General features: G+C 30.8%; 1 protein-coding gene and 1 long non-coding RNA gene across 2 annotated transcripts; both read left to right on the top strand.

The window, feature by feature from the left end:
- Window positions 1-904: 904 nt before the first annotated feature.
- On the top strand, window positions 905-18,356 carry LOC132719054 (tether containing UBX domain for GLUT4-like). The gene is given in 20 exon segments (XM_060702792.1): window positions 905-1,068; window positions 1,371-1,429; window positions 1,781-1,874; window positions 1,876-2,024; window positions 2,996-3,156; window positions 3,454-3,881; window positions 3,883-3,913; window positions 5,206-5,327; window positions 6,144-6,290; window positions 6,747-6,793; window positions 7,164-7,188; window positions 8,235-8,313; window positions 9,103-9,175; window positions 10,119-10,267; window positions 11,003-11,065; window positions 11,341-11,393; window positions 11,814-11,865; window positions 16,177-16,249; window positions 17,404-17,561; window positions 17,903-18,356. Coding segments are annotated over 20 exon segments (2,052 nt in total). The 5' UTR covers window positions 905-990; the 3' UTR covers window positions 17,914-18,356.
- LOC132719052 (uncharacterized) lies at window positions 12,782-15,387 on the top strand. Its single transcript, XR_009624163.1, has 4 exons — window positions 12,782-12,860; window positions 13,859-13,969; window positions 14,320-14,493; window positions 14,841-15,387. It is a non-coding gene; the product is annotated as an uncharacterized LOC132719052 (long non-coding RNA).
- Window positions 18,357-19,521: the final 1,165 nt, after the last annotated feature.

Raw genomic sequence — 19,521 nt, 5'->3', positions numbered from 1 at the left:
ATGCTGAAGACCTTTTAAAAGCTACCCGGCCTATATGGCAAACATTTTAAACGAGCTTCCCTCAGGGAAAAGAAATGAATTATAAATAAAAATATAACAAATATAATGAATTTGAAAGAGACGTCATTTCGATCTTTTACCTCCGTTGCAAGCTAGTTTTAGAAATCTTGTTGACAACACTATTATAACGTCGAGTTAATTAATATAATATATACGGTAAATGATTAGAAAGCAGTGAAACTGTAGCCACATACCTTGTCCAGAGGGTAGTGCATCATTAGTAACTAAACCACACCACCTATCCCACAACGTTTTATGAATGCACGTGCTTAATTCAGTCGATGTTTAATTATGAACACTTGTTAACACCAACTACGATATCAAAACTACGTAAAATATCTAAGTGTAAGATCTATCCTGTTTTAATTTCTCAAACTGGAAACGGTTCTATTATTTTTTTTCATTGGAATTAGGCCTAATTTAAATGTATACATACCAGGTCATAGGCCATAAATAGGTCATAGGTCATAAGTACGCAATGTACTTGAAAAAATAATGGTCAATGTCCTTTTTTTCAGTCCGGACATTTCACGAATAGGAAATTGATGGATTTCATAGTTCACTTTCCGGGACGCAGTTAGTCTACCACAACTAGAATATACACATTAAGTGTGCCTCCCCAATTTCCATTACCATTTTCAACAAGGTCAATGTAACTCTTAAAGGTCAAAGGTCAGAAGTAAGAAAATCTTGTGCGGCCCACAAGTCAACAGTGATTTTAAAATTAACATGACACAAATGTGAAGCTTGTTGAACATGTTGCGAATCTAAGGTACGTCACTCAATACGAACTTAGTTAAAAAAAGCACTGTCTTACCTCCCTTTATGATGAATTCGTGGGATTCGTTTTGTGCAGTTCTCACGAAATCAACTTTAAACGACACCGTACTGAAATTGAAGACGAAATTTTCACATTATTTCTTCTTAAATATGTCGACACTGCAGGTATTATGTCCTAACGGAAGAAGACAAAATATCAAAATTACACCAAATTCAAAACTTCTGCAGGTAACTTTCTTTTAGTATACAACTTATATTAATCAAACTTATGCATTTCGGATAGTTTTATTTCGGATAAAAATGCGTTGTTAGTTTCCTGTTGATCTATGTAGATCTGTCTAAGTTAAATGTTTCTCAAATGTAATCACATATTGTTATATATAAAAATAGACATTTCCTGACGTCAGGCTTGGGTGTTTTTAAAGAAGGGAAGAAATTATTAGCAGTTCACAAACTGTTTACAGTAAACCCCAAATTTATTGATATATCAATTTCCTCTATGTAGGCTTGTACTTCTGTTATATTTATAGGTGCTAGAGGAAGTTTGTCAGAAACAGAAATTTCTTCCACCAGAGGACTATAAACTAATGTAAGGCTGTTAAATGTGTGATTTTATTTCTGTCTAGATCTACTAGTTAGTAAATTACAAAATGTACATCATTTCACAGACACTTGAAGTGTGGAGCTCGAAATGCCTTAAAATCAAACTTAATTGTATATTTGTCAATCCCAGCATATACTCTTATCATATAAATAAAAAGCTATAAAAAATATACATGTACAACATTTTGAAAAAAAAAAAACAGCATAATTATTTCAACATCTTAAGTATTAAAAAATTTAATATCAAAATTATTAAATAAGATTATATAATCATTCATTCATAGTCAATGTACTAGTATTGTCTTGAAATTGTATAACTATTTATCTTTATTTTCAGACATGGTAGAAACACTCTAGATTTAACATTATCTGTAAGGTATGCAAATTTGCCTAACAATGCCAAACTTGAGTTAGTGAAAGCAGAGAAATCTTCGTGTGAAAACTGAGGTACTGATTGCTCTTCAGTTAAGGGGACGGGAACAGCTTGCAACACTCATTTTTCAGGAACCAGTCTATGGGATTATTACTGCACTGGGAGAACCAGGACTGATAGGTACATGTATTTACTATATAAAACAAAGGTAGTTTTGGTTTCTAATCATAATTTTGTTTCATGCTCCTTGGTTCACTAGGGTCTAGGTCAAGGTAATTTACGCTAAAAAAATATGAATAGATATTTAAACTTTTCTAATAAAATCATTATTTATTGACATACAATGAATGTGTAAGTTTGGAGAGCATTCTCACCTTAAGCGATTTATTTACAGCAGTGATTTTTTTTCCAATTTTCAAAACAACCTTTGGCTTTCTGAAGGGGAAAATACATGTACAGCGTGATAAATCAAAAAAGGGGGAAACCCTGAAATCAAATTCCAGCAACTGAAAATCCAATTAATCCACACATTTTATGAAAAAAATAGTATCAATTCAATTTAACATGCATGGTACATAGCAGAGGCTATATATAGGGACAGATTTCTGTCTTCTAGATGATATAAGTCAGATGCTGTTAAGTCATGGTTCTGGTATGGAAGAGCACAAGGCATTTTAGGGGAAAATATTAGCATTTTTAGTGGAAAATATATTTATTTTGGGCTAGGGGAAACAGCCTTTATTCGGCTGTAAAATACAGTGAAAAAAATCACTGTACAGTTTAACATGGCGGAAAACTGTCAAACTGATACACATGTACACATGTAGAGGTGAAAATTTGGGAACAGAGACAACAATCCATCTTATTATAAATTATACCACACGTATATCATGTCTAATCGTTATATACAAAGTTTTGTTTATTTACCTCTTTTATGTTAAGATAAATTTAAAAAGTTTGCGGGTTTTTTTGTGGTGGAGGGGTGGCTTTAATCTTTTCTAGCAATGTATCTGAGGTGATCTAATGTTACATTTTCAAAACTTTCCTCAGGGCACACTTGGATAACTACTTGCAAAGGGATTTAAAAAAAATGGAAAGGTAAAGTGAAGTGAGAAGTTGGAAGAAAAGTCAAGAGAATGAGTGTTAAATAAATTTATTATGCTTGTTTTTTTACTTTAGTGGCCATAAAGGAAAGCTGACATTTGTAGACAGTACACAAAGCCCCGCCTTACATCCAGTGTGTATTTATATGAGAGAGGAGGTAGTTGGTGAACTAGCTTTACGAGAGACCAAACTGCGAACCCTCGGTCTGACTGGTGGAAAAGCTGCGATAAGGTTTGTCTTCCATCATTTCTCATTGTGATTTTTAAAGTTTATAAAGCTATATCTGATTAATTACTAGCTATATCTAATTAATTATTTAAAAAACAATTTAAAAACAGAAAAAAATAAGGTTGTTTTCATGAACCTATTTCTTGAAAGATGATGACATAGAATGTCTCTGTAATTTAATATGCATGATTCTTTTGAATATTATATGTGAACTGAATAAAATGTTTCGAAACAAAATATTATGTTGCTATTTTTAATATGTTTACAATATTGGTCATTATCTTATTGTGTCCACACAGATTGCTTTCACAGGCCTGTAGATGACAAAACTCTGACAGACATAGCTAACAAGTTTGAAAAAGAGAAACTGCGTAAAGCTAGACTTGACCAGGCCTCATCAAAACAGAACAGTCCAATGTCCTCCTCCTCCTCTAACTCTTCAACCAATGTTCAATCATCCATGTCAGTTGAATCACAAAGTAACCTAGGTAACGAGACTAGTGCTCAGGTGAAAACCGAGAATACCACAATATCTCTAAATATCAATGTAAACATTCAAAATGACAATAAACCAACCACAGCACAGAAAACAAGTCCTAAAGCAAGCCCTGAAGAACCTTCTCCCAAAGTAGTGAAGTTGGAGGAGGAGACTGTTGTGTCACATGATCTCTCTGAACCAATGGAAGTTGAGCAGCCTCAAGGCTGGAGAGAATGTAATGGAAACTGAAGATGCTGTGTCATCAAGTACTGAAACTATTCAAGCAGGTAACAATCATCTTCATAGTAGGAGGTCAAATTAAGTTTGTCATAACTTTGTTATAATTTATTTAAAGATTTGATTCATACTTGGACAAAATAACACATATGACGAAACCAACATGTTGAATTATTCTGATGTGACCTTGACCCTTAATTGACCTTGACTGTCAAAGTCACAATAATTGAAATTTGCTTAAATTCTCATAACTTTGCTATTTATTTGTGGATTTGATTCATTTTTGGGCAAAATAACACATGCAACAGACATACTGATTAATTCAAATGTGACTTTGACCTTTAAATGCCAATGCCCATCAAGATAAAATTTAAAGTTTGAATTTCATTTGTTACAAAAAATGCTTTGGTGAATTTATCTTTACTATAATATTCTTCCCCTGACTATACAGAAAAAAGAAAAAACTCAAGAATGGGCTCTGCTGGGTAATAGCTCTTGTTTGACTACAACAATTGTCTTTGATGCAGTTTTCATTTTAAAGTAATTTGCTGTTTTCACAGTGACACTGACAAGTTGTATATGTAGCTCTCAGATAATTAGTTCTGCTCATTAGTCTTAGATAATACATACAGTACCTGTTACCATCTTAAAAAGGAACAGTTGAAAATTGCCATTTGAAATTAACCCTTTCACTGCCATAGGGACGGCATATGCCGTCCCTATTATTTTCGGCGTATTTGCCATATGGACGGCTTTTGCCGTTTCTATAATAATAATAATATATAATAATAAATATAAAGATAATTATACCATCGACAATAATTATTATATACTAGCAAATTTGGAAACATATATAATAATTATAATACTTATAACAAATAATAATAATTATATTAATTAATGATATAGTAATTTCTTAGAAAACCTTCTGGCAAATAGGTGGTCAATAAATGAATAAACCTCTGGCAGCGAAAGGGTTAACACTGACCCAAGAAAAATAAAAATCAGATGAAATGCTATGGGGACAAAAATGCAATCTTGTGCTTAGGTTTTTAGTTTATAAGTTATTTAATTTTTTTCTTTACATTTGTCGGGTTAAAGATAATCTGTTTTTCTTCATAAAAATAGCATTAATTTTTCCTAGCTAATGTGATTATCACAGATTGGAAAAGTTGTTGACTTTTAAAATAGAAACTAAACCATTGTTTAATTTTAAGTGTTGGATGCATTAATTTTTAATGATAAATTATGGAAACCTACAGCAGCCTCTTGCATTGGAAAAAAAAATAGTTTAGTTTGGACACTTTCTTTAGAATTTATATATCTCTTTGTATATTTATAGGTTCAAGACAGTTGGAACCAGTGCCACCCAGCCAATCAAATATCGAGTATTTAAGAAGTGTACCAGGTATAGAGGTGTTCACTCCAGATGACTTCAATGATTTATCACCAGAGCAACAGCAGGTATAAATTAAGATCTTTTTTATACAACAAATGTATGTAATATACAACAAATGTATGTAATATACAACAAATGTATGTAATATACAACAAATGTATGTAATATACAACAGATTTATGTAATATACAACAAATGTATGTCATATACAACATATTTATGTCATATACAACAGATTTATGTAATATACAACAAATGTATGTCATATACAACAGATTTATGTCATATACAACAGATTTATGTAATATACAACAAATGTATGTCATATACAACAGATTTATGTCATATACAACAGATTTATGTAATATACAACAAATGTATGTCATATACAACAGATTTATGTCATATACAACAGATTTATGTAATATACAACAAATGTATGTCATATACAACAGATTTATGTCATATACAACAGATTTATGTCATATACAACAAATGTATGTCATATACTACAAATGTATGTCATATACAAGAAATGTATGATATATACAACAGATTTATGTCATATACAACAGATTTGTGTAATATACAACAAATGTATGTCATATACAACAGATTTATGTCATATACAACAGATATATGTAATATACAACAAATGTATGTCATATACTACAAATGTATGTCATATACAAGAAATGTATGATATATACAACAGATTTATGTCATATACAACAGATTTATGTAATATACAACAAATGTATGTCATATACAACAGATTTATGTCATATACAACAGATTTATGTAATATACAACAAATGTATGTCATATACAACAGATTTATGTAATATACAATAAATGTATGTCATATACATATATTTTAGGTTGCAAGGAGGCTTGCGCAGTCATTCTTCGCAAACATGGGAGCACAGGGACTTACTATGAACCAACAGCAACCTCCAGGTGCTGCTAAACAGAAACAAATCAAACCAAGACAACAACAACAACAACAACAATTTTCTAATTTCAAGGTCTTACCTTTGTAATACAGTTAACTATTGTTATCTTGACATCAAATTTCTCGGATCAAAGTTTAAAAGTGACCAGTTTGTTTCCTTCTTTATCTATATAGATTTTTTTTTTTTCAGTATCTTGAAGTGAAATTTCAGACCCATTAGTTACTTTGTTACTTTCATACTATAATCCTTCGTTTATCTCAAGTAATTAATTCTCGTCCATTATTTTTTGTCTGCCATTGTTTATCTTGACATTTCATTACCCTGCATTTTTTCTTAGATCCCGGCGACTGAGATAACATGAGTTAGCTGTAGATTTATTTATTTAAAATTTTTTTATTATAAAAAAACGAAATTGCTGAGTTTTTGTTGATATTATTTGTTAATATTACAGACAGAAAAATGTACATTTCCATTGCTAGAAATCACTTCTGACTAAAAGATAATGATATTCTTTGATATTTCCTACAGTTTCCTGAATCAACAAAGGGACAGAATCTTTACAATAATGAAATGAGGTAATCTCCGTTGTTGTTTTGTATAATGTTATAACATTATTAATAAGTGTAGGCAAGGTAGATGTTTCAATTATTTCACCCTGTACCACTGTATGTTCTAGTATCTCTAGGGATGGTTAATTGTTTTCATTGAAGAACATTGATGAAAGGCATCTTGCAAATGGTTGATGGTAGCAATTTAGTTTTCTGATCAACCATTTTTGCATGGTCTTCTAAAGTTTCTTAGTAATCTGACCAGTGTTGGTGCAATTTAAAAGCAGCACACCTCCACAAAATACTTTGTAGATGAAAATGAAATAATTAACACATTTGTAGAGGAAATTTAAATATTATTTAGATATATATGTAAATCATTTATTTTCTATTTCAGTGCTGTGAGAAAGGAAGAATTTCAGGTAGGTAATTATAGACACACACCACAAGATTAAGGAGGTGGGAAGCTTGACACTGGAATCACTTTGCAACGGTCAGTCTGTGACCAAATTTTGTGCCTGCTCCATAAATCCTATACCCATTGAAGGATTTTCCTTGAACTTGACTCAAATGTCCACCTTTACAAGACAATGTGCCAGCCCAAGGTCAAGGTTTCAACCCAAATGTTAGAGAATTTTGATTCTGCTCTATAGATCCTATTCTGAAAGATTTTCTTCAAACTTGTCAATGATCACCTCAACAAGGTGATGTGTGAAACCATTGCTGCCACTATGCTGGCTCAAAGTCAACCTTGAAAGTCAAGGTCATTTTTGATGGTCATATGTCATATAATTTTGTTTCCTCTGTATAACTACTATACTCCTCATGGGATTTTTCCCAAACATTTGACCTTCAGTTGTGATCTTGGCATTGTGCCAGCACAGCAGGTTCTGCACATAACCGTTTTGATGTGAATATTTTAGCTCTCTTCAAATGGTATAGGAGTTACTAAGCAGACAAGGCGGAATTTGCTCTCTTGCATTTAACTTTCAATGTGACCTTGAACTTGAGCTAACACAAGTATGGCATGAGTTCTGCCAGTCACCTTGTTCAGGTGGACATTTGAGCCAAGTTTGAAGAAAATCACGCTCACTGAGAAATTGGCTATCTGACATTTAACTTTCAAGTGTGACTTTGACCTTGAGTGGGGACTTAGATGTCAAAGGCCCTGCACATTATCTTGTCGAGTTTTGACATTTGAGCTGAGTTTCAAAGTCCTCTGAGAGGTTAAGGATTCAAGAAATTTGAAAGGCAAACACGGTAGAGACATGCTGATTGGCTGTTGCGATTTAAGAGATCTGAAAGACGTACACAATGAAGATGGACAAACAGACAACAAAGTGATTCCAGTATAGCCTTCTCCAAACTGTTTTTGGTATACAATTAAGGTAAATTATCAATATGCTGGAATATATTATACCTGTAAAATATTCTATATTATAATGGGTGTCAAAACATTACATTACAGCCATGTGATAGAAAAATCAAAGTGTTCAATTTTGAAGAGCGTGTTGTGACGAAAGAAGCTAGTGAACAACAAGATAGCGGTAAGTTGCTTCTTGTTACACTTAATTTACTAAGTGGTACCCTGTAGATGTGTGAAGGGGGCATCCTTGGCACAGTGGTTTATGTTCTTGACTTCAAGCCACTTACCTCTCACCGCTGTAGGTTTGAGCCATGCCAGATTCTTTGGATTCTTCATGAGAGAATGCTATCCAACTAGCTTACAGAATGTTGATCGTTCTACTCTGGTGCTTGTTTGTGCCTGTAAAAAATGTACAGGAGGGCACCTAAGATCTGCCTCCCCCAGTAAGCTGGAAAGTCTCCATGTGACTTCTACTGTATTGATGCAATGTTAAGCCAAACCAAAAAAACCCCAAAAGATAAGTAAATCCATGATTGTTGTAGTGGATCAATCGTATTGTATGCAAATTGCATTGACCTATGATTGTTTAGTTGGAAATAACGGCTTTGTTTCTCTGCATCTCAAAAAACTCTTGGACCACTGTATTAAGTCCTACTGGATTTGCAAGCATGTTATCCCACAAGTCACCAGTTCTGTTTTTTTCCAGAACGAGTAGTAAAGCACTAGACAAATAAGCTTTAAGCTTTGATTATAATTGAATTTAAATAAATTATCATGTTTCATGCATTCAAGAATGAAGATTTTGTATAACAGTAAGTGCCATGTTATTGTGATTTAACATGAACTTTTATATAGAGACATTATAAATTAATGTACCTTCCTTTGGTATAAACATGATTTTAAGACAATCAAATGTTAAAATGTAGAGTGAATTGTTTTATTATAAATGTATATTTTTTGTTAAACATAGATTTACCAGATGATTTCTTCGAGCATACAGATGCTGATTTAAAGAGTCTGTTTACAGCTCAACAAAAACGCTTGTAAGTACTTATTCTTAAGAGAGTTATTGTTTGGTTCCAATAACTTATTTTTTTTAAGGTATCTACTTCAAACCTCAAGTTTATGATCTTTATTACTCAAATCATGTTTGACTATTTCTCAAATTATGTCCCACTTAGATTTTTATATTATATTTTTTTTTTCATTTCTTATAGGATTTTCTTCAAATTTCAAACTCCCACATCATAATAATAAGGTTTATAAATCTAAAGTCCATTATTTCTAGAATTATCTCGCACTTAAACATTGAATTTTCCTTATTTATTCTATAACTTTATTAATTCTTCATGGATTTACTTCAAATCTCAAATATATAATCATTATCAACTCCTACATCAAATTTGATTAGACTTGTAAGTCTTGCTCTTGGGTTTCTATGATTATTTTCATTTTGACCTTTGAATTTATTTGAAAGTTGTGGGTTTTTTTTCACGTTTCTTCTTTCTTACTATAAATGGTATCTTTTTTAGATTCTTTGTCATCACTCACATCATGTTTGACAATGTTTAAAAGTCTAGCATCTTTAGTAAATTTACTTGAAATAGAGAAAAGTTGAAACATAAGTTTTACATACTCATCCTGACAAAATTGGATCTTTTGATTATCTGTTGTATAAACATAATTTCCTAACTAGGCAGGGAAACTTAACACATTAATATGGTACAGACAAACTAAGAACTCAAAAGATTAAAGTTCATTCATGTTTTCGACAATTGCATAATTGAATGGCCATGGCCCTGCAGAATGTTGCTGGGGTTCTAACCAGTAAGGGACTTTTGTACTGCTTGCAATACTTTGATGATTTGCTTTTTTCTATCAGTGTTTGAACTAGAGGTGAATGGGTTCAAATAGTAAGGAAAGTCCAGTTAAGCAAGTCTCCTTTTCCTGACATTATTGATATATTGTTCTTGTTACTATTTATAGACAAGAAATGGAGGATCAGCCACTGATGACATCAGCTATGAGAAAGGCTAAATTTGAGTCGGAGTACAGTAAATATGAGACAGTTATAATACGTATACAGTTTCATGATAAACTTACACTACAGGGCCTCTTTAGACCTAGAGAAACAGGTACACTATGATATTGTCTTACACCTTTAACATGCTGATTTAGAGAAATGAGTTTGCCTTGATTTGAATTTGGAACAGTCTATTTAAAGTTTAAGGGTTTTCAGTTATAGAAAAAATATACAACCAGTAGCGTCTGGTCGAACTGCAAGGATTTCTAGGATTACCTGGTGTTATACTAGTGTCAAAGGATTATAACTTACAGTTCAAGGAGGTTAAGGGTTTAATATATGCAGTTTTTATAACAATTTAGGCTTTTTCAATTGTATTTTTTTATTACGTTTTTGCTTAATAATAAGTAGGGATGGCAACGAGTAACTGATTAACCGAGTACTCGATCAAACGCCAAAATATATCAGTTAACAAAATTGATATACGCTTATTCAGAAAAAAATATATAATTTCTTTATTTTTGCGATTTAGAAAGATTGGTGTACTTGATATTGCATTAATTATTACATTGTAAAATATAATGTTGATTTCATTTTAATTAGTTTATTGGTAAATTCTAAGTTACCTCCCTTGCAGTCTTTGTTATATTTACAAATTCTATGAATTTATATAGAAAACAAAGTAGCATACAGGTGGGGATAAAACTTTGAAGATCATTGGAAATTATCAGAGTAACCGAGTACTCGATCGGAAAAATGACTGAGTACTCGAGTATTGATTTTGGTATTCATTGCCATCCCTATTAATAAGACTGTATAAAGGTGTTTATTTACATTTGCATTTCAGTTTTTGCTATCAAAAAGTTTGTTAAAGAACACCTAGAAGATAAAAGTATGCCATTTTACCTGTGTAAGTTACTTTTCATCATTTCATTGCACATAATTATTTACATATAATATATTTTTTGTTTAAACCTTTTAAAAATTATTTGATTTAGGTTATTTTTGTTACATGGACTTGCATTGGAAACTAACTATAAAAACCTTCTTCTCAGAAACTACAACTTGGAGAGCTTAGATATTTAGCATCACCTTGTGGTCCTCTACAAAAGAGGTATAAAATCATGTCTTCAAGATTTGTACCAACAAAATCACTTCTTAAACTTTGTATTTTTATTTGTCCAGATACTGCCCCACCCAAAAATGTTCTCAAAGATGATACAGCCACATTGATAGAGGTAAGAGTCGTACCTGTGGCTTTATTTCTATATTGACAACTTCTCATTGTTTTATACTCCATTAGGTTATGTAATTAAAGATATTCCTTCTGTTCAACTTACTTACCTCTCTTCTCTAGTACTGTTCTTTATTAATAATAAAGTAAAAATAAAATATTATTCAGTTTCTCAGAATGGACTTTCAGTTGATAGGGTCCAGATTACAGAGGATAAAATTGATTATTGACTTACATTTAAAAATTGTTTAACAGTGTTTAACAGTGGAGCTTCTACGGATGTATTTTCTAGTCTTGTTATAAATGTTAGGTGTTATTATGAGAATTTTAAATTTATTTCCCATGGAAAAAGTTATTGTAATATTTATGCAGATCTTGCATTCATGTGATCAATATTATGTAATGTAATAAATTGTGATTTCAGGCACGTCTTGTACCAGCAACTGTGATTTACTTCGGCAGTGAACAGCAAAAAGGTAAATAAATATCTATAGTAGTAAATGATTCCGTAACACTTTTACTTATGTAATAAAACCTTAACCTACTGAGTCTAGAAGTGATCAATTTTTGCCACCAATATATAGACCGGGCAATCTGACCAGGCTCTTTACTGTTGGTAGCCTTGTTTCTTTATTGAAATCTCTTAAACTTTGAATGGACTGTGCCAAATTCAAGGAAGGCTAAATTTTTAAACAAATTCAGAAGGTTAAGGGTTAAGCTATATTACTTATCTTACTTGTTTCAAAGCACTTCAGTCAGATCACACAAGTTCATGTATACTGTATGTTATCAGTAGATCATTTAGAATATTTCAGAAATTACTGTAGTAAATAATTCTGGCTTCTTCAAACCTTGAAGCTGCATGTCTCCAGATGAACCATAATATTTCAAGAAAATCACACTTAACAAAAATGTACTAAGGTCTTTAGAAAAGTGAAAGGATAATTCAAGATTCAAGCAAAATATTTTACATGTTAAGTGTGATTTGAGACTGATTTTATAGTATTTATCACCATACTATTGTGTGACTATTGCAGTAAGGACATCATTTTCATATGTTGACCTCATTTTGGTAATTTATTTGGGTTGTTTGCAATATGTTCATTACTTTCTTAGTTCGCTTTTAAAAATACATTTCCAAAATTATCATGAAAATTAGCATGAATCCTTTAATATATATGTGACGCGCTCAGCGATTTTTGGCCCAATTGAGTTTTTAATCATTGTGAGAAAAACGCTTGTAAAGTCACGCGAGTTTTCATGTCTTAATTTTAGGGTTTCCCTTCAAAACAGAGTATCTTTGAAAGTAGAAAGAATAAAATAAACTAGAAAGAAATAAAAAATACTTTTTGAACAGCCCTTCTCAGCTTCCACGATAAACATTTCCCAAAGGTCAGCGAGTAAACACATGTAGATTCACTACCTTTTACGTCATGTTACTGCATATTTGGAGGTTTAAATAAATATAAAGGTATGTGCATATTTTATTATTTATGCTTTTTCTGTTCATTATTTTTTTCTGATATGTTGAATATGAATAATCATCGTATTTTAACTTTAAACAATTAAATAAATGGGACCATGACTCTTGCACTGGTTTATATATTAAAAAAAAACATGGCCGGCATCTGGGTCAGGTCATGGCAGACAAATTTTTTGGGGATACATTGTATATTGCACTCGATTTGTATTTGTCATGGTCTTTATAGAAAGTTATTGTTAACTTTTTTTCTAAATAAGACATTGATTACATTACAAAATAAATTGAAGTCAAGGCTGCAATAAAAGAAAAAATAAAACAAAAGTTGCCACTTCATTTTTGTTTACATTATCTTTTCTACATCACTGACAAAAAATGTAATTGGACACATAACATATTTTGCAATTTGTTTACAATGAATGAGCTTGACATAGAATCTAGATCTACATCAAGTAGATTTATACTGTATAAGATATTTTTAAAAAAGGAAATATATGACAAGGCTTCAGTACAGTACTGTAATTATTGACAAATGAATTTCTATTACAATTCAAGATCAATTTAGTAAAGGAAATGTTATTCCTGTACTGCATGCTGCTTTTGAAATACAAATAATAGATCTAGTACTGTGATTGAAGATTTGACCACTGACCATAGATAAATATTAAAATGCAATTATTTTTATTAGCCCTTTGCCTTTGGTAGTATCTACAATAAATCATATTATATTCACATTACTCATACCACATAGCATATTCTACCAGCAGGGTTTCCATTAAATTCCAAACATTGGCAGTCAAAGACTATAAAATGTATGTAATTGGAAGTCACTTTGTAGGCAAAGAAGGAAAAGCATTACATTTTTGAAGTCAAAATCAAGGTGTAAATGACTCCAAAACTTTAATAACAGAAGCCCTGCTACCAGGATATTTTTAACATTCATGAGCCAGCACTTTTTGCTGATGAAATATTTTGTGTTTTTGTTTTAGGTCTGACAGCCAACATACATTTAAGATCTTCAACTTAGTTCATCAGAGTTTTGAAGTAGATGATATGATTATCCAGCATGTTGGAGCCATATTCTTCAAGGAAATGTACTTGTAAGTGTTTTGATACTTGGTTTAAAGATCAAATGATTTACTATGAATGTAATCTTTGTATACATATGTAAATAATCATCATAAACTGACCATTCTCAACCCTTTTTATCAAATAATGATATTGATTAATTTCCTGAAATGCAGTTGAAAGTAATGTAACTTATTTGCAATTTAGCATTTTATATATGATGTCAGATGAGATCTTAAAAATATTGTTTTAAAATTACATAACTCTGTACAGTAACATGAACTAAATTTTAAGTTTATATTTAAAAATAATGCTGTATTGTTTTATGCAAATACTCTGTCAATAATGTTAAGCTCTTAAAAAATATATACATAATTTTCAGAACACATAGATAGTTCACCTATTTGCGGATGAATATACTAAACTATTGTTGGAAATGAGGCACAATGTGTGACATAGTTCTATGCCCTATTGAGCACCAGGGTTATGGAGTAAAAAAGACAATCACTTGTATCAACTGTACTGTAATGGTCAAGATAAAAAACACTTCAATTGGGTAAGCATGTTTATTTATGCAATATTCCACATTCTCTTTACTTTTGAAATAAAGAGTGCGGTGTTCCAACCACAATACATGCACATATGTAGATTTAGATTATTTTAGTCATGTTCAAGATGAATGTTACTGCCATTTGTACATGATATATAGACTGTAATATATTACACAAGAACTTACATGATGAACAAGACATTATATGAACCCAATAGCTGTGCAACACTATACAACAATTTACTTATAGTTCATTTCTGTTCAGTCAAATATCATATACACTATCTTGTAGTCAAATCATCATATACACTATATTGTTTCATTTATACTTATTCAGGTTTTTGTTATTTCAGGATGGCATGTGAGAAGTCAATGATTTGTCTATGTTTGACAGTATACCAAAAGTGAATTACATTCTCATAGAATTTGTCTTTAGAAGTATCCCTAAAAAAGCTGAATACTACTGTGGGAGGTGTTACAATATTTTTACTTAATTGTGAAACAAGTTTTATATATGAATCACTTTTTGCTTACAAAAACTGAAGACATATGAGGAGACATTGTTGCTATTACCCTGTTTGGGTCAAACCCTCAACATGGGGTTGCAAGACTATAATTCAAGGACATAAATGAACTCTCATTTGTGACTTCCCATGTGATTGCTAGAATCTATTATTGTAATTGTTTTAAATTAATTGAAATTATTTCAATTTAAAAATATACTAATATGTTATTCATATTATACAATTTAAAACACACTAATCAGAATATGATTACACTGTCAATATCTGTAACTGAAAATTTAGTCAGGAACATAACTAGTGCAAGCCCTTTCTATTTTTTTTTTTTGGTTAAAATTCTGAAAGACTTTTGAAGTTATTGTGAAAAGGAATATTTTTTTATAAAATGCAATTATTTTAAATCATTCAGTTATTTTTGCATTATTTTTGTTACCATGGCAACCAAAATACACCATTTTTGCAATCAGTGCATTAAAGAATATTTGTTTTGCATTGGATTCATATTTTATATGCTATCATGTTATAGATGTGCATTTTAAAGTTGACTAACTAAAGTTATGATATTAACCTTAATCATGGAAAAGTTACTGTAATTCTGAGAATTTAATTCTGATGTTTAAAGTTAATATCAATAGCTATTAAAGGGTAAAAAGAAAAATCCTTTTTTTTTCTGAAAAGTCTTTAATATTATTGTCTTTTAATATAATATATGCATTATTTTGGTGATGAATTAATCATGTTAAGTGCAAAAATATTGCATTTGATTTTTTTATATTTTTGTTGCCATGGCAACCGATTTTTTGAAAACAAACGATTGTTTTTATATCAAGATATTACATTATATTACACTAAGATGAATGTTCACTTTTTTTTTATTTTATTTTATTGTGTATAACTATGGAATTATTTCTAATTTGTATATACCAATAAAAGTTAAAAATGTATTTTTTGTTGTTATGGTGATGTCATACAAATTAGAATATTTCATAAAATATCAAGTATTTTTTAAAAATAATTGTTTCCAGCTATTCAGCAGATGTTGTTCTACCACAAACTAGTCATAACTCATTTTCGCCCAAATATCACATTTGGGCCAAAAATCGCTGAGCTTGTCACATATATTAATAATAATAATAATAATAATTAATAATATATATCATAATTTCAGATCATTATTTATCTGAGGCAGTCTTGTCCGAGATATCACCTAAATTACAAGCTGACATACTAGTGGCAGAGTGGTAAGCCTTAAGAATTTTCATAATTGTTTAGATAATTTTTGTTAAATAATTCACCAATTCTTGATTTTTTATGTGGAAAACAATGTGTTACTAGTATGTAATGAAAGCAGTTCCTATGTTAATTGTATAATTCTTATATACACTTTGTATATATAACATTTATTAGGCTATCTCAATATATCTACACAACAAGCCTATGGTGATCTTTTGTGATCTCCCTTAGACTATGGTTGTCATGCATTCTGAACAATTTCTTTTTAACAGCATCTCCTCTGAAAAACTGTTTAATGACTTTGACCAAACTTCATAGGAACTATTCTAAGTGATCCAAATTTTTCAAATTTGGTCACAGGGCCAAAAATGGGTTAAAATTGTAATCTTAATGTTTAATTTTACACGGCCCAGGGCTGCGAATTGATGCATTGTATGTCACATCATCTAGAGGTCCTTTTAATTGGCCCCGACCTGAAGGTGATGGGTTTTCTTTAGATGTATGTATAGTAAAAACTTTTCTGAAACCCTTAAGTACAAAGCTTAGATATTTAGCTTGACACATTATCTTGCGGAACTCTACGAAAATTTTACAAATATTGATCCTGGTGTCAAAAATGCTATGCCTGAAGGGACATGATTGTGTTTTCCTTTTGTGTATGTGGTAAAAACTTAAAAAAAATCTTCTTTTCTGAAATCACAAGGGCTACAACTATAATATGTCATGAAACATTGTCTAGTGGACATCTTACACTGTTTGGCCCTGGGATGGAGGGAGATGTAGTACCCATTATACATGTTTGAATATAGTTATAACTCTACTCCTCTGTAATGCAAAATATCAAAATTGGCCCCGTCTCAGGGTAATCAGTGTTAAATAGGTTTCTATAAGGAAAACTGTAAAAAAGATCTGGTTATTCTTTGCTGTTCAATTTGTGATACAGGGATTGTGGATTTTATTCACAGAACAATATGTCCTGTTAACTTTGAAAATTTACTAGTCCTGGTTACAGTTTTCATTAGCTTGCATTTTAAACAATATCATGATGTTCTCAGGTGAGCGATTTAGGGACAATTTCCAGCCTTGTTTCTTGTGTTTTTAGAATACTCCTTTGGCAAATGTCATTTTAAGTGAAAAGCTTGTTTTTATGAACTTGTTACAGTTTAAATGGACTGAATAATGAGGTTGAATTATCATCATCATCTGAACAGTCATCATCATCGAAAGGAAAGAAACCAGCCAACTATTCATCATCATCATCATCATCAAAATCATCAGGACAAAAGCCAGATAAAAATGTCCCTAAATGGTTTAAAGTTGGTAAGTGCATTTTTTATAATATTGAATAGATAAAGGATAAATAGAATAATTTAAGTATTGAAATACTTCTAAGAAATTAACTAGAAATAATTAAGATTATAAATTGAATGTTAGCATTTTGGAACAGTAAATTTATTAAGTATGATAATGGACTCGGAAAATATCTTAAAATAAAGTTTTTAAGAAGTCTTCTTTCATAGCTCAGTATTAAATATGTTTGAATATGTCAGAAACTGAGTGAAATCTCTACAAATATTGTTAAGACATGTTTAAGGAAAGGATAATTTTGCTTACATTATGAATGTTAACGTGTTGCTGTAAGATATTTTATTGTATTCCAGGGAAGAAATGATGAAGATATAGGATCATGTCACTGTCATGTCATCAGTGGAAAATAAATTAACTGTCATAATAACAATAGGGTTGTTCCATTTACATTTCTGTGTTCTCAGTCAAACAACAAGTTAAATGGTGATTGCTCCATTACATTTTTGTTATCTTAGCCAAACAATTAGTTGTCGGTTTCTACCAAACAACCTCCTTGTGACCCTAAACACTGCCAAGAGGAACACCCAAGATTTTTGTTGTTAAGTTAAAACTGGGAATAATTATCTGCTTATACCTATGTATGTATATAAGTCAGTCAAATGCTTAAAACAGGCATATAGTTCTTTTACTATTAGCAAAAATGCATAAAGTAATACCATTGTTTGTCCATATGTGAACACTTTGATTTTCAGTCTATATACCTAAAACCTCTTTCGGAATATCTCAAATACTTAACTATTGAAGATATATGATGTTTTGTACGATTTTCAATATTCACTTCAAGGGAATGCTTGTACAATGTGTATGTAACAACTTTTATCTCTATGAATGTTCTGTATTGTAATTCCTTATTGTTAAGTTAGTATATTACCTAATACATCACCTCCACTTTGAAGAGTATTTGATAATTTAACTTTATACATGCATTGAGGTAATAATACATGTATATGACTTGGCACAAACTTTTAACATTGTTAATTTGCAAGACACAGTATTCTGCATAAAATTCACCTCCCTGTGGCCAAAGTCATATGCAGTGGTCCATGATCAGAAAAAAACCTGTTGTCTATACAGTCATCATGAATTGAAAAATTTTAATGTGAATGGTCACTATTAAGGGACTGAGCATTTGTGACGTACTTTTTGACAATGTTGCTCTTTTATATATTTCAAACTTTTTTTAGAGTATAAACAATAATTTAACTTGTATGGTTACATTCAGAAAAGTTTCCATTAAGTAAAAAAATACAGTAGATATATTTTGCTTCAATTTTGCCTACAAGTGGCCTTCAGAATGCGACTCAACATTGTTGTTAATATTTTTCAGGTACTTTATTAGGGGTGTACTACCTTACGTTAACGAAATTTATAAAATGTTTATGGAAGTTGAATCAATTCATGATAACATTGATATTTACAATGTACATAGGGGAGTTAAACTAAATCCTGTGAACATTGGTATTTATTCTCTACAGGAGTTAAATAACTAAAATTAATTTGCTAATTAATATTGCAGTAGAAAATATTATAAAGATGTCATGGTGTGTATGTAATATAGTGAAAGGTTATGTACATTATTATTTTCATTATTTATTATAGATGGTTATTATTTTGAAATCTTGGTGCATTTGTTATAAATGAGAATAAATAAAAAGGAACAAAAACTGGTTACTCCATTTTGGGTTTTGTTGTTTTATAAGAACTTGTTTAGTCGATCTGAACATATAAATATATAGAATGTGGTTTTCATATATATGGATGAACTGCTAGTTACTCTGAATATTACAATGAAACCACTTGTTGTTCGTGAACTCAATGTACATATTGATCTCCTTGCACAATTGTTGTGATAAACGAAACTTTGTTCTCTAACTGCAAATTTATTTCACGTGCATGAAGACGTTTTCTATTT

This window comes from Ruditapes philippinarum, unplaced genomic scaffold (genome assembly GCF_026571515.1).
Source record: "Ruditapes philippinarum isolate M1 unplaced genomic scaffold, ASM2657151v2 ctg7299_1_1_1_1, whole genome shotgun sequence".
Lineage (NCBI taxonomy): Eukaryota > Metazoa > Mollusca > Bivalvia > Venerida > Veneridae > Ruditapes > Ruditapes philippinarum.
The sequence above is the reverse complement of the archived record's forward strand: the minus strand, read 5'-3'. Positions and strand labels throughout refer to the sequence as shown.